The sequence below is a fragment of the Arachis duranensis genome, chromosome 10, assembly GCF_000817695.3.
Source record: "Arachis duranensis cultivar V14167 chromosome 10, aradu.V14167.gnm2.J7QH, whole genome shotgun sequence".
Taxonomy (NCBI): domain Eukaryota; kingdom Viridiplantae; phylum Streptophyta; class Magnoliopsida; order Fabales; family Fabaceae; genus Arachis; species Arachis duranensis.
In genome coordinates, this window is record NC_029781.3 from 101,163,336 (window position 1) to 101,175,889 (window position 12,554).

General features: G+C 29.1%; 1 protein-coding gene across 1 annotated transcript; it reads right to left on the reverse strand.

The window, feature by feature from the left end:
* Window positions 1–3,273: 3,273 nt before the first annotated feature.
* LOC107471469 (CDPK-related kinase 7) lies at window positions 3,274–8,362 on the reverse strand. The gene is made up of 11 exons (XM_016090938.3): window positions 7,103–8,362; window positions 6,383–6,513; window positions 6,177–6,218; window positions 5,970–6,078; window positions 5,672–5,750; window positions 5,290–5,586; window positions 5,092–5,207; window positions 4,552–4,659; window positions 4,416–4,478; window positions 4,163–4,330; window positions 3,274–3,873 (listed from the first exon to the last, which is right to left on the reverse strand). The coding sequence occupies exons 1-11, from the start codon at window positions 7,634–7,636 to the stop codon at window positions 3,736–3,738; spliced, it is 1,785 nt and encodes a 594-aa protein (XP_015946424.1). The 5' UTR covers window positions 7,637–8,362; the 3' UTR covers window positions 3,274–3,735.
* Between the last annotated feature and the right edge of the window lie 4,192 nt (window positions 8,363–12,554).

Here is a 12,554-nt window from a genome sequence, read left to right on the forward strand (position 1 = left end):
AATCCCGCTTGAGTTATGAGTTTAAGATATGATTTAAAAAACATGTTTAGATTATATTATAATTAATAAAAAATACTATTTTTTATTTCAATAAATATATTAAAAATTTAATCAATAATAATTTTATAAAGTAGACTAATATTTGTTGAGACTTGAGACGATGGATAATTTTAATGCATTGATAAAGTAGTAAAGCAAGAAGAATACAAATAAACGATTGTGTAGTTAATATAATGAGTTAAACTCCAAAATGCTTATGCGTCAAATACAATTTTAATTGTACTAATTATGTCTATAAGATTGATAAAAGTGTATCACGTTAGTTCTATTTATTTTTTTTATTAATAACGTAATGACATGGTTTAAAAACGTAGTGTGTTAGTGATACGTGTTACTCCATGATTTGGTCACTGTAATGGTATGATGTGTTGATCAGTGACACGTGGTATGCTGACATAGATGGTTACGCCACGTGTCATAATGCTATTTAACCACGTGTCTATTTGTGCCACGTGTTACAATAGTATTTGTCCACATATTAGTCCATTACTTTGCGTTAAGTGACTCATTTTAGTCCCTTACTTTGAATGTAGTGCACCAAACTAGTCCCTTCACTAGTTTTTTCTCTTTTTTTTTCTATAAATTCAAAATTATCAATATTTTGAAATTCATTAATTTCAATTTTATTTTTTCACATGTTATTTAAATACAAGTGTTTTTATAAAGTATTTGTTCTCTTGCGGGTACCTTAAACCGCTGTCTTGGAGTTGACGTGAAGATATTTCAAGCACTTCACTACCATCTCCGACCTCTTTCGTCTAGATTGAAGAGGTCGGAGATAGTAGTAAAAGTGCTTAAAGTGTCTTCGATCTAACCTATTTACACACAATAAAAACGTGTATTTCGTAAGAACAAAAAAAATGTATTTTAGTTCTTAATTTCTTATTAAAAACACATATAATTCTTTTTTTTATAATAACATACTTATATACTACAAAATTTACCAATGTTAAATTATTATACAAAAAAATTATATAATTAAAACTAAAATTTTAAATTTTTTTATAAAAACACTTATATTTAAACGATATGTGAAAAAATAGAATTGAAATTAATTCATCTAAAATATTGAAAATTTTTAAATTTTAAAAAAATAAGAAAAAATTGGTGAAGAAACTTGTTTGGTGCACGCCATTCAATTTCAAGGACTAAAATAAGTCACTTAACGTAAAGTGAGGGACTAATTTGGAGCATCTACAATGATGACGTGATGGATGATACGTGGACGAATATTGTTGCGACACGTGGTACAAACAGACACGTGGCCAAATAGCATTGTGACACGTGTCACAACCATCCACGTGTCACAACCATCCACGTCAGCAAGCCACGTGTCACTAGTCAACACATCATCATACCATTACATATGGCCAAATAATGGAGTGACATATGTTACTAACATGCCACGTCATCGAACCATGTCATCATGCCGTTAATAAAAAATGGATCAGGGACTAACGTGGTGCATTTTTGTCAATCTCAGGAACATAATTAGTGCAATTAAAATCTCGAAAACGATTTTAGTGCACGACGCCAATCTCATAGACCATTTTAAGGTTTAACTCCAATATAATATATGTAAATTGATAACTAAATGTTATCTAACTTATCTTTTTTACAATAAATTTTAAATATTAAAAAATTATTTTTTTATATTTTTTAATTTAAATACTATCTTTTATCTCTTTTTAATAAATTAAATAATTATATATAGGTACCCTAAACGTTAACAATCACCTAATAAATTATCCTCTTAATGATCAAAAGTGTTGCCATCAATCATCATCACCATAGTCCATTATCCAATCATATGAAAAAATAAATTGAAAAAATATACTTCATATATATATATACACTGATGTACTTTAGATTATCATAATATGAAAAAAAATAATATTTAAGTCTCCAATATTTTAATCAAATTTTAGTTTAATCTTTAATATTTTTTTAAACGTTTTGTTTTTAAAAAAATTTAAATATATTTAATATTGTTTTACTTAAAAATTCGATACTAATAGTTAACAAAATAATATAGATATTAATAATATTATTAATTAAGTCATATTTTTCTCCATTTGTTAAAAACATACAGCTAAAACTTTTTTTGTAGTATTTCTTCTTTTCAATTTTCTTTTATAAAAAATTCTAAACTCTAACAATCTTCAAAATAAAAAAAATTATATTAATAATTGTTGATAGATTAATTTTAATTATCTATTGAAATTAAATGCTATTAATTCTTTAATATGCAACTTGTTTGTATCAAATTTAATGGTGAGACAATAATAAATTCATAAAACTTTTTTAGAATTAAAATATGACATTCGAAAGTTTTTTAAATTAAAATAAAATATTTGAAATATTACAAATCAAATTAAAATTCGATTGAACTAAAATAATACTTTACCCAATAAAAACCTGATCTGAGCTTTGTATCCACTAGTGGATGGCAATTCTCAACTTGATTTCTAAACAGTGGATTTCAAGGAACAATGAGTTTTTATGAAGAAGCCAAGTTCTCTTCAAGAATGTTGTAATTATGACCAATTTTCTCTAGAAAGAATTTCTTTCAACTTCTTAGCCATTCTTTTCTTTTTCTTTCTTTTTTTTTTAATCAATTTTTAGTTTTATTTTTTAATATTAATTCTCTTGCAAATTTAAACTTTGGGAAATTTCTTTTGTGAAAAATAAAATTAAGCAAAGTATAAAGATTTACTTAAATTTATTAAAAATATTTACATTGTACATATTTTTTATTAAAAAATAATCTTCACTCTTTATTGTTCAAGTTTACCAAAGAAGTCCTTCTCTGTTAAAAATATACATATATTACTTAGTTGTGAAATACGTGTAAACGTTGAACTGTTTGTTGGTATGATGAAGCTGACACAACATAATTAAACAGAGTCCACTCACAAAGGAAGAAACTTTGCCATGCTTCTTTTGTGAAGAAACAAGGGACCATTGAAGCAACTACTTCTCTGTGCTCTCTGCCTTGACCCTACTCCTATTATGCTTCTTTGAAAATGAAAGGGATGTTCTAAACAAGCATGCACACAAAAGTTAAACCAAACAATTAATGATATTCAATTCATACAGCTAAGGAATCTCATCATATTACTGGACTCGTTTAAAGATATCATGAAAGGGATGTTCTGTCATTTGTTGTTTTCTACTAACAAAATGACCATGAACAATGCTGCAAAAATATCATGTTTTAAAGCAACTCACTGAATTGGCAAGAGTTTATTGAAAAGTGGCAAGGGTACACAAGGGACAAACCCAAAAAACACTAACTCATTCTTTTTTTTTTTTTTTGTAGAGTAGTTCCTCTAGTCTTTTAAGTACAATCAGTGCTCTACTTTCATCTGTACAACTTACAAGCTTCTAACTCCCAGCACCACCAACCACTGACCAGAGTTAGAAATAGCATTGAGGAAAAAGGGTTTGTTTTTTATTGCACAACTCTGGACAGAAAGATGTTGCATATAATAGCTTCAGCAGCAGCATCAAACTTTTAGGCATGAAGGATCCATCTTTTTTGCAGTCAAGATCAACACTATCATCTTCTGATGGTGTTTTTTTTCCTCATGAGTCATGCATTCAAATCCCCTAAAAAGATTTATGGCCAATGATGGCAAGAAAAAAATAATAAAGACCATGTATTAATTCGTGTCAAGCTTTGTGAAACGTGCGAGAAGAAGCTCCGTGCAGAAGCCTGACGAACCCCAGGAAACTAAGCTTCCCATCCGAGTGTCGTATCCAATCTTGGAGTACAACATGGACAGGTACTGATGGACTAAGCCCAAGTTCCTGGAACATATCAAATTACAAGGTTTGGTATTAGTACCATTATGCATCTTGTAGATAACTTGCTGATCAAGAATATGATCAGAGGTATCTAACTCATGAAAAGATTCAAAGGAGTTAACAGGAAAAGCAAGGGAAAAAATCATCACAAGGACTTGTAGAGAGGAACAATTATAACCAGCAATTTGAAATCCAATTGTTTTATAAATCACTCTTGGGAATCATTAACATTGCCAGGATCAAGAGATATTGGTAAATGATGACAATTGATATTGCACAAATGGAATAATACCGATGCTAGCTCTTCGATCATGATTGGCCTATTTCCATCCTTTTCGAACAGCTCATAGGCACGCCTTGCATGGTGTTCCCAGGTCTCCATTCCCTCTAGCTGATGCACATTTATAGCAGCAGCACAAAATTCCTCGAAATCTAATTTCCGATATTGGATTGAACTAACCTGAGAGATAACCAGTAACAATTCAGTCTCTGGTAAAGCAGAATCAAAAATCAGTATGAGGAGCTACAATTCTTCATAGACTTACCATGCTCACGTAATCTAAGACCCGAGAATCCTTTGAGGCATCAGTGGCACACCTTAAAACACCCTGCAAATATAAATGTTAGTGGCGGTGAAAGTTACTTGGAAAAGCAATGCAAAACCTTATAATACAAGCTCACCGTCTTGAAATTCTGCATAGAAATTGTCCCATTTTTGTTTGGTCCTAACTGAGTAAATTGTTCTCTGAGATAAGCTAGCTGCACTAATGTTAATGTCTTTGCAAGGGCCTGGAAAAATGACAAAACTTTAATCATGATATGCATGTCTTCAAAAGGAATTGCTGAAGGTTACATCAATAAACTTGAATATTGCTTTTTCAAATAGTAAAAGAAAATTTAATAGATGAGACAAGAATAGTACAAGAGAATAATGATGATGATATGCACTAATGCACATAAAGAAAGCTCTACTACTTATACTCAATAATTATGTTACTTACAAATGCTCATTATGGCCCTAAAGTTACTAAATTAGCTAGATTAGATTTCTAAGATTCTCTCCATTTCATCATTACCTTAATTAATCTCAAATCAAGTTTACAGCACATTTAACAATGAAAGTAGGTAATCACCAGGTAAAGAAATCCAAACTCCACAATGAGATATAACAATGAATGAGAAAAACAAAAGCAACACTGAGTGATTGTACACATTACATACCCCTAACGCTGATTTACGTAACGATGATGAGCATATATAAGCTTTAACTTGCTTGGGGATTATCATGTCAATAGGTATCTTCAAATCATCGCAATGATTTGCCAGCCACGGATGACCTAAGCATAAAATCAAGCTATAAGAAAGAGAATTCACAACACTATAGGGAAATCTGCCATCCATAGTGAATAGAAAACATACTGAGTGCCTGAGCTGCAGTTAGTCTTTTTCGATAATCCTTGTTCAACAGCCTCTTTACAAAATCTATTGCATCAGCAGATAAAGAAGGCCAAGGAGCTTCATCAAAACTTGGATCTGCCTTCAGGACAGCTCGAAATATGCCAGATTCCGTCCGTGCCCAAAATGGTCGACTTCCACATAAAAGAATATAGGCAATTACACCAATGCTCCACATATCTGCTTCTGTCCCGTAAGATCTATGCAAAACTTCAGGAGCTACATAATATGCGCTTCCAACAATATCATTCAACCTCTCATCTGCAAAAACTTCCACACTTAGTGCTGATTGCTTTATCTTTTGTTAATAAATCAGAGTACATAGGAAAAAGGCAACTGGCCTGACCTGGCTTCACATAGTCGGAGAGTCCAAAATCAATCGCCTTCAGAGTGGAATTTTCTTCCTTAGAAGCAAAAAGAAAATTCTGTAGCAAGACAATAACAAGGCTTAATCATACCAATGAATAAGGACACTATTACACTAAAGAAAATGGCACATGGATAACCAGCAAAGTTAACACAACTAAAATCATCATTCTGTGACCTTGGTCACTAGTTAATCCCAATGATAAAAAAAATTACAAAAGAAAATCTATTATGAGCAGTTATCCAAGCTAAAAATCAATTAGATATCAGTTAATCACCTCTGGCTTGAGATCACGGTGAACAACACCCTGCAGATGACAATAGGCTACAACACTCAATATCTGAATCATGACAACCCTGGCATCCTCTTCTGAGTACTTTCCACCTCTGTCGATCGGAATTTAATATGATATGGTTAACAGCAAGAGAAAAAATAAACAAACCAGAATGCCACTTTCTAGTTTCTTTCTGTTGAGATTGTTTACCTGGAAAGAATCTTATCTAGCAGTTCGCCTCCTTTGCATAACCTGAACATCATGGGTTACAGTAGAATGTGAGCTCCAAATCAGTTGAGGGTTGATGCACATTTATGGAAGTTTTGCTTCCCTCATCACACTAGTTTATCTTGAGATCATAAAATTGTGAGCTTAATTCATAACAGAAGTTAAAGCAATAGGTAATTTGAACTTACTCCATAACTATATAAACATTGTCATCATCTTCATAGGCTTCATAGAATTGTACCAGGTTTTTATGCCCGGTTAAAGCTCGCAATATCTTTACTTCTCTCCTCACATCCTCAATAGCAATTGCAGTTGTCATCTGCCATACATGACCCCATTTTCATAAGAACAAAGAGCAGACTATTGAATATTTGAATTTCATTTACAACAAAATCAGACAACTGATTAAACCATAACCGTTGCATGATACTGGAATGAAAACAAATCAAACTTCAAAAGAAAAATGATGTCATTAATTAATATAAGAAAAGTGCTAGAGTAGTCCACTAAAAATATACAATCATACATATCTAAAATTCAGAATTTTGCCTAGTAAAAATTAATCCTGGAAAATCTTCAGAGAGAACAGAAAGCATGAAATTTTCATAAACAGTATCCATCGGCCATCACAGAACAGCTACACCGACAAACTCTACAAAAACAAACCATGTTCCTCAAATATCAACATCCCATCAATAATGCAGTGTCGGTATACCACAAATCAATTGAAAAAAAAAAGTTGCATCCTTCAGTACTTCCATAACAATATGCACAAGGTAACTCATCATCGTGTAACTAACACACAACTCAAATTATAAAATAAAATAAACTTAGAAAAAGACAGTTAAGAAAACTCTAAAAACATGAAACTCGAGAACAAACCAAAGCTTCAACAATAAAAATGGGACCTTTGCTTTTGGGATGACTTTGACAGCAACCTCATGGCCCTTGAAGGTTCCTTTTTTACCCTTGGCAGAGCAAGTGTACCCAAAATGGCCACGCCCCACTTCTTCCCCAAGCTCATAGTGAACCAAAAACTGCTTAGAGAACCCAAAGCTCTTGTCCAATCCAACCTCACACTCACTCCCTTCAGGAATTGATGCCTCATTGGGCTTCACAGAGCCATGCCTCCTTGCAAGCAAAGCCCTTATGTGCTTTGCCGGAGAAGGAGGAGGGAATGGCCTCTTGAAGATCCTCAAAGGTGTTGAACTCACACTTGAAGGATTTGAACCTGGTGCAGGTGAGTTCTTGAAGAAGCTTGGCAAAGGGCTTGGGCTGAAAAATGGGAACTTTGATGAGGGTTTTGTGGTTTGGGAACTTGGTGTTGGTGGTGGCAGTGAAACAACCACACCTTTCTCATCAATGAATGATGAAGGGTCTTCCCCTCTTCCTCCTACTCCTCTCTGTGAGGTTTCAATGGGTTTTCCATGGCAGAGTCCCATGAGGGGCTGAAAACCAGAAGCAAAATCCAAAATTGGTAGCTGAGCAGTGAGAAAGTTTAGATTTTTTTAGATCAGTTGGAGAAGAAAATGAACTACTTGGAGTGAGGAACCCAACAAAAAAAATTGAGAGCTTTTTCTGAAGCTGTTAAAACACCTGGAAGAAGAAAAAAAAAGGTCTTTTCTTTTTTTTCTGGGTTGATCAATGAAACCCAGAAAAGATCAGAAAACTTATCATTTCAATTGTAATAAAGATGAGAGAAATTTAAGAAGCTAGGGATATTATTGATAATGTAAAATCATGTGAAGGAAAAAGGAACAGAACAAGGCCTTCTTGTGAGTAAGTAAAGAATAATAGAGAGGAAACACCACCAAGAATTCACCTAAAGAAGAAGCAATATCTGTGAGTAGAAGAGGCAAGGAATATGATGCTGCTAATAGAGTAATAGTAGAAGCAGCTTATACCAAATAGAACTTGGTTAAAAATAACAAATAAAATTAGAGAAGAATGCAGAAGTGGCAAGGAAGAACCCCAAAAAAAAAGGGCAAAAATAAAAGAAGGATGAAAAAAAGTGAGGCAAAGATGCTTAGCAGACTCTGCAAGAAAAAGAAAAAGAAGACTGAAAAAAAAAATCCAATCTTTCTTTTGCTGCTTTATGTATTGTAAGCCTTCTTTTTTAAATTTTTAATTTAATTTTTTCTATGAACTTAGGAAGAGAAAAACACACTTTATTGGAGACGGTAGTGTTGGTTTCTTCCTTCTAATAATAATAATAGTAGTTAGTGGGGTTAGTTTTGGATCCTTCCAGCCTGTCCTTATTGATCCCAAAAAACAAACCAAGATGAATACTGTATACATTTCATTTCATACTCAGAACTTTGTAATTTGATATGTTAAGGAACTAATAATCTATTTATTTATGTATTTAAGTTCTGAACATTGACCTCACTTTGTAAAGCTATGAAAAATTGTCTTTTACTGCTTTTAAAAATTAAAATAAAATAATTATTAATTTTTAATGACAGATCTATTTTTTTGTTGATTACCAATAAAGAACAAATTAAAGCTGAATGCATATGTTTATTTGATGAGTTATTTTTTCATATAGCAATTTTTTTTCTCTATGATTATGTCGGAGACACATTGCAATCTTTATTAATATAATTTTTTTTTTATTTTAGGACATCAAGTTTTGTATTACTGTTACTACTACTAACATGCATGTAAGAAGTTGCAGATAGAATGTTCCAAGCAAAGAAATATAATAAACTTCATGTCAGAAAAAACCATGGACTACATTCCATATACCTGTAAACCAAGAACTGGATTTTATTTATTTATTTATTTATTGTTTAAGAACTTTAAAAGGGGAAGCTTTCAAGGACTTACAATGATTACATAAATATATAATTTAGATTTAAAAAAAAAAAGGTGCCTAATAAGCTACCAATGATATGCTCCTGTAATCAATTGTGAATCAATGAGATATATGGATGAACTATCAAAACAATTTTTGTTAGGAGTTTGAAGATTTTATATGAGTGATATTATATACAATACTTATTTAAGTTATAAAATGTAATTTTTTTTTTTTAAGTTTACCCAATTTTTAAAGTTTAGGTGATATCACATTTTCATATTTAACAATAGATTTTATTAAATAGTGTTCTAAAAATATTGGTTAAGAAAATTAAAATAAAAAATTTTAACTCTTTTAATACATTTTCAACTTAACTAAAACTTGTAAAATTCGTGTTTTTATTCAAATTTTCTATTTATAATATGTTTTAAAGGTAAATCACTTGTTAACAAAACTTCTATAGTTATTTGTCTATATATTTTGTCATATTTTTGTGTCTTTTATTTCTATTGTCACCTCCGCGTTTAATCAAATAAACTAACCACAGAAACTAAAATGGGCATCTTATAAATTTAACTAAACCAAAAAATAAGGTTTTATAAATTTAATTTAAGAACAAAAAAATATTTTAATCCCGTATATTATATAATATACTTTGCATCATTATTAATAATGTGCACAAATGATGCACTTCATATTCTATAATATGCGTTTGTTTCTGAGAACAGGATAAGATAATATATTGAGAACTAAATATAAAAGACAAAGATACAAAATTTTGTATTTTTGTATCTTATTTGGTGATAAATTATAATAAATTATGAAAATCTAATTTATTCTCATTTTTTCATTTAAAAAATTTAAGACGAAAAATATAATAATAAAAAATGGATAATAAAAAAACAGCTAGAACTTATCTTATTTAGCATTCATTAATTGTCAACAATTAATGAATGCTAAATAAGGTAAGTTATGGCTATTTTTGATTGATTTTCTTTAGTTATCAAACATTTTCGATAAAAAAAATATAACAATAAAAATTTGACAAGAATAATAAAAAAATAAAAAATAAGTTGTGTCTTTATTAGTGTCTTTGTATTCTTCCCATCAGAATAGATACAAAATATACTAATTTAGTATCGTAAACACATTATCTCTGTTTATGTCTATTATGTCAAATACAATTTTATATTTTTATATCTCTATCTTAATATTCTGTCTCTATAAACAAATACAGTAAATTGTTCATTCATTTGACATTTTGAAGCAGTGTTTGAAATGATAAATAAATTAATATAATTAATTTTGAGTTTTGCACATTATATTGCTGGATGCAGGTGACCTAACTTCCAGAAAAGCACATACAATAACGTTGAATATTAAATCATATCATCGTCCAATAAGAGAAAATTTCAAGTTTCTTTAATTCTCTCACTGCATGTTTCCTTATCTCAAGCTCAACTTGTCAATCACTACTTTTCATATAATATATTGGTTTAATTCTTTCATATGCATCAAAATTCCCACCAAAATATAATTTGAAGAAAGGTTTATTATAAATTTAATCTAGCTAGCTAGATTATTAATTTGAACTTTGTAAATGAAGAACTAATTATATTATTAATCCCACATTAGTTTCTGGCTGTCAAAGGGGACAGTATCCGCTACATGAGCCGCATATTATTATTAGCATTGTCAATACAATAAATCCGCCCTGTATATATTAATTAGCATAATTAAATTAGTGCTTTTTAACATGAATAATTATATATATTAAATTGAAAATAAATAAAAAGTATATTCTACTTTTTTCTAACTAGAAAAAAAATTAAAACTTATTTTATTTAATATTTATTAATTATTATTTTTAACATTTATCATAAAAATAATAAATATTAAATAAAATAAATTTTCATTATTTTTAATTAAATTTTTTAATTACTAAATATTTCCGTTGTCTAACTAAGGAAAAAAAGAGTTACTCAAATAAAGATGTATAGAACGTATTTTTTTAAAGATATTTTTTAGTAATTAAAATTTAACACATATAATCAATTAAATTGTGTTATTTTTGTCAAAATTAGATCAAACAAATTAATTTGACCGAAAAAATGGTGAATCAAATCTTGAACTGATTTAAATTAATATTATATATTTTATAAAAAAAAAGACTACAATACCCTTATTATAGAAAATAACTAAAATACTCATATCATATATATTAATTTTGAAAATTCTAAATTCTTGTCATTTACTTCTTGTCGTCATATGTTTTATATTTAGAGTTTTCAAAATTAATATATGTATATAAAATTAATTTATCTGGCCTAATTTTAATAAAAATAACATGATTTAATTGATTATATATACTAAATTTTAATTATTAAAAAATATTTTTAAAAAATAGACGTTTTAAACGTGTTTATTTAAATGGCTCCAAAAGAAAAAAACCCTATGACTTCAATAATGCAAGTAATTAAGTCAACATACATGTCCACTCAATTTATTTTGATTAATTGGATTTTTCATGTTATCTGATGATCGACGAGTGCAACTATTAAATGTGTACTTCTTTCAAGTATGGTTATAATAATTTCACCATATGTATGTCTACATGTGTCACATGCATTTGATTACTATTTGAAAATAGTAATCTTGCTACAAAGTTGGTGCACCTACTTTTTAAGCTCCTACATAAAGACTTCATAAGTATATGCTGACAAGCTAGATTAGGAAAAAGAAGAGATAGTAGAAAGAAAATTAAATTTTCAATCATAAAAACTACTTCCATGGAATTCCAATAATCCAATGTATGACTTAGATAATAAGCATGATATTGCATGTCCTTGATGATGAGTAGTATCACTTTATTCTTCCTAACTACTATTCTAGTTTGTTAGGGGGTACTTTACCCTTAATATACCTTTTGAGTCCTTTATATCATGAATCTGATTCCCATATCATGGATTATAGTAATATTAAAAGAGAGTTTAGAAATGTTATTTTGAATAGTTTATAACTATATATATAAATTACATATTATTTAGTTCTAGAAATGAGACAAAAATATAAAGACAAGAAATAAATAATATGATAATTTTTTGTTTTATTGTCTTGTTTTTTCTCTGTCTTTTTGAAAAAATATATAAAAAATAATTTTTATTTTATAACACACTGGATTGTTTCTATTTTTTTTTATCTAAAAACTTTTTATATATTTTTAATTAAGGCCCATTTTAAATATTCAATTGGTACAACTCAAAGGCTTAAGAATCAGGTAATGCATAACCTTATTTGACATACTTTATACGCGAGATATATAATTATTTATGCATATTTTTGTCTTTTAATTTAAATTTTTAGACTTAAGAATTTTATAAAATAATTTTAGAGTTTTTATAACTAAATTTAAAGTTTAATCCTTATTATTTAAAAAAAAATAAATTCATATCATTGAATTAAAAAAATTGATGTTTATCTATAATCACACTTCCAATTCATATAAAAGTTTTTGTATAAAAAATATATAAAATATATAACTATTCATATATTTTTAACTA

Excerpts from the sequence above, each read along its gene's own strand:
- LOC107471469 (XM_016090938.3), bottom strand. The coding sequence starts at position 7,636 with ATGGGACTCTGCCATGGAAAACCCATTGAAACCTCACAGAGAGGAGTA. Across the intron at positions 5,587-5,671 it reads CTCCGACTATGTGAAGCCAG|ATGAGAGGTTGAATGATATT; the intron begins GTCAGGCCAGTT and ends AAGTTTTTGCAG. Across the intron at positions 4,660-5,091 it reads TACGTAAATCAGCGTTAGGG|GCCCTTGCAAAGACATTAAC; the intron begins GTATGTAATGTG and ends TCATTTTTCCAG.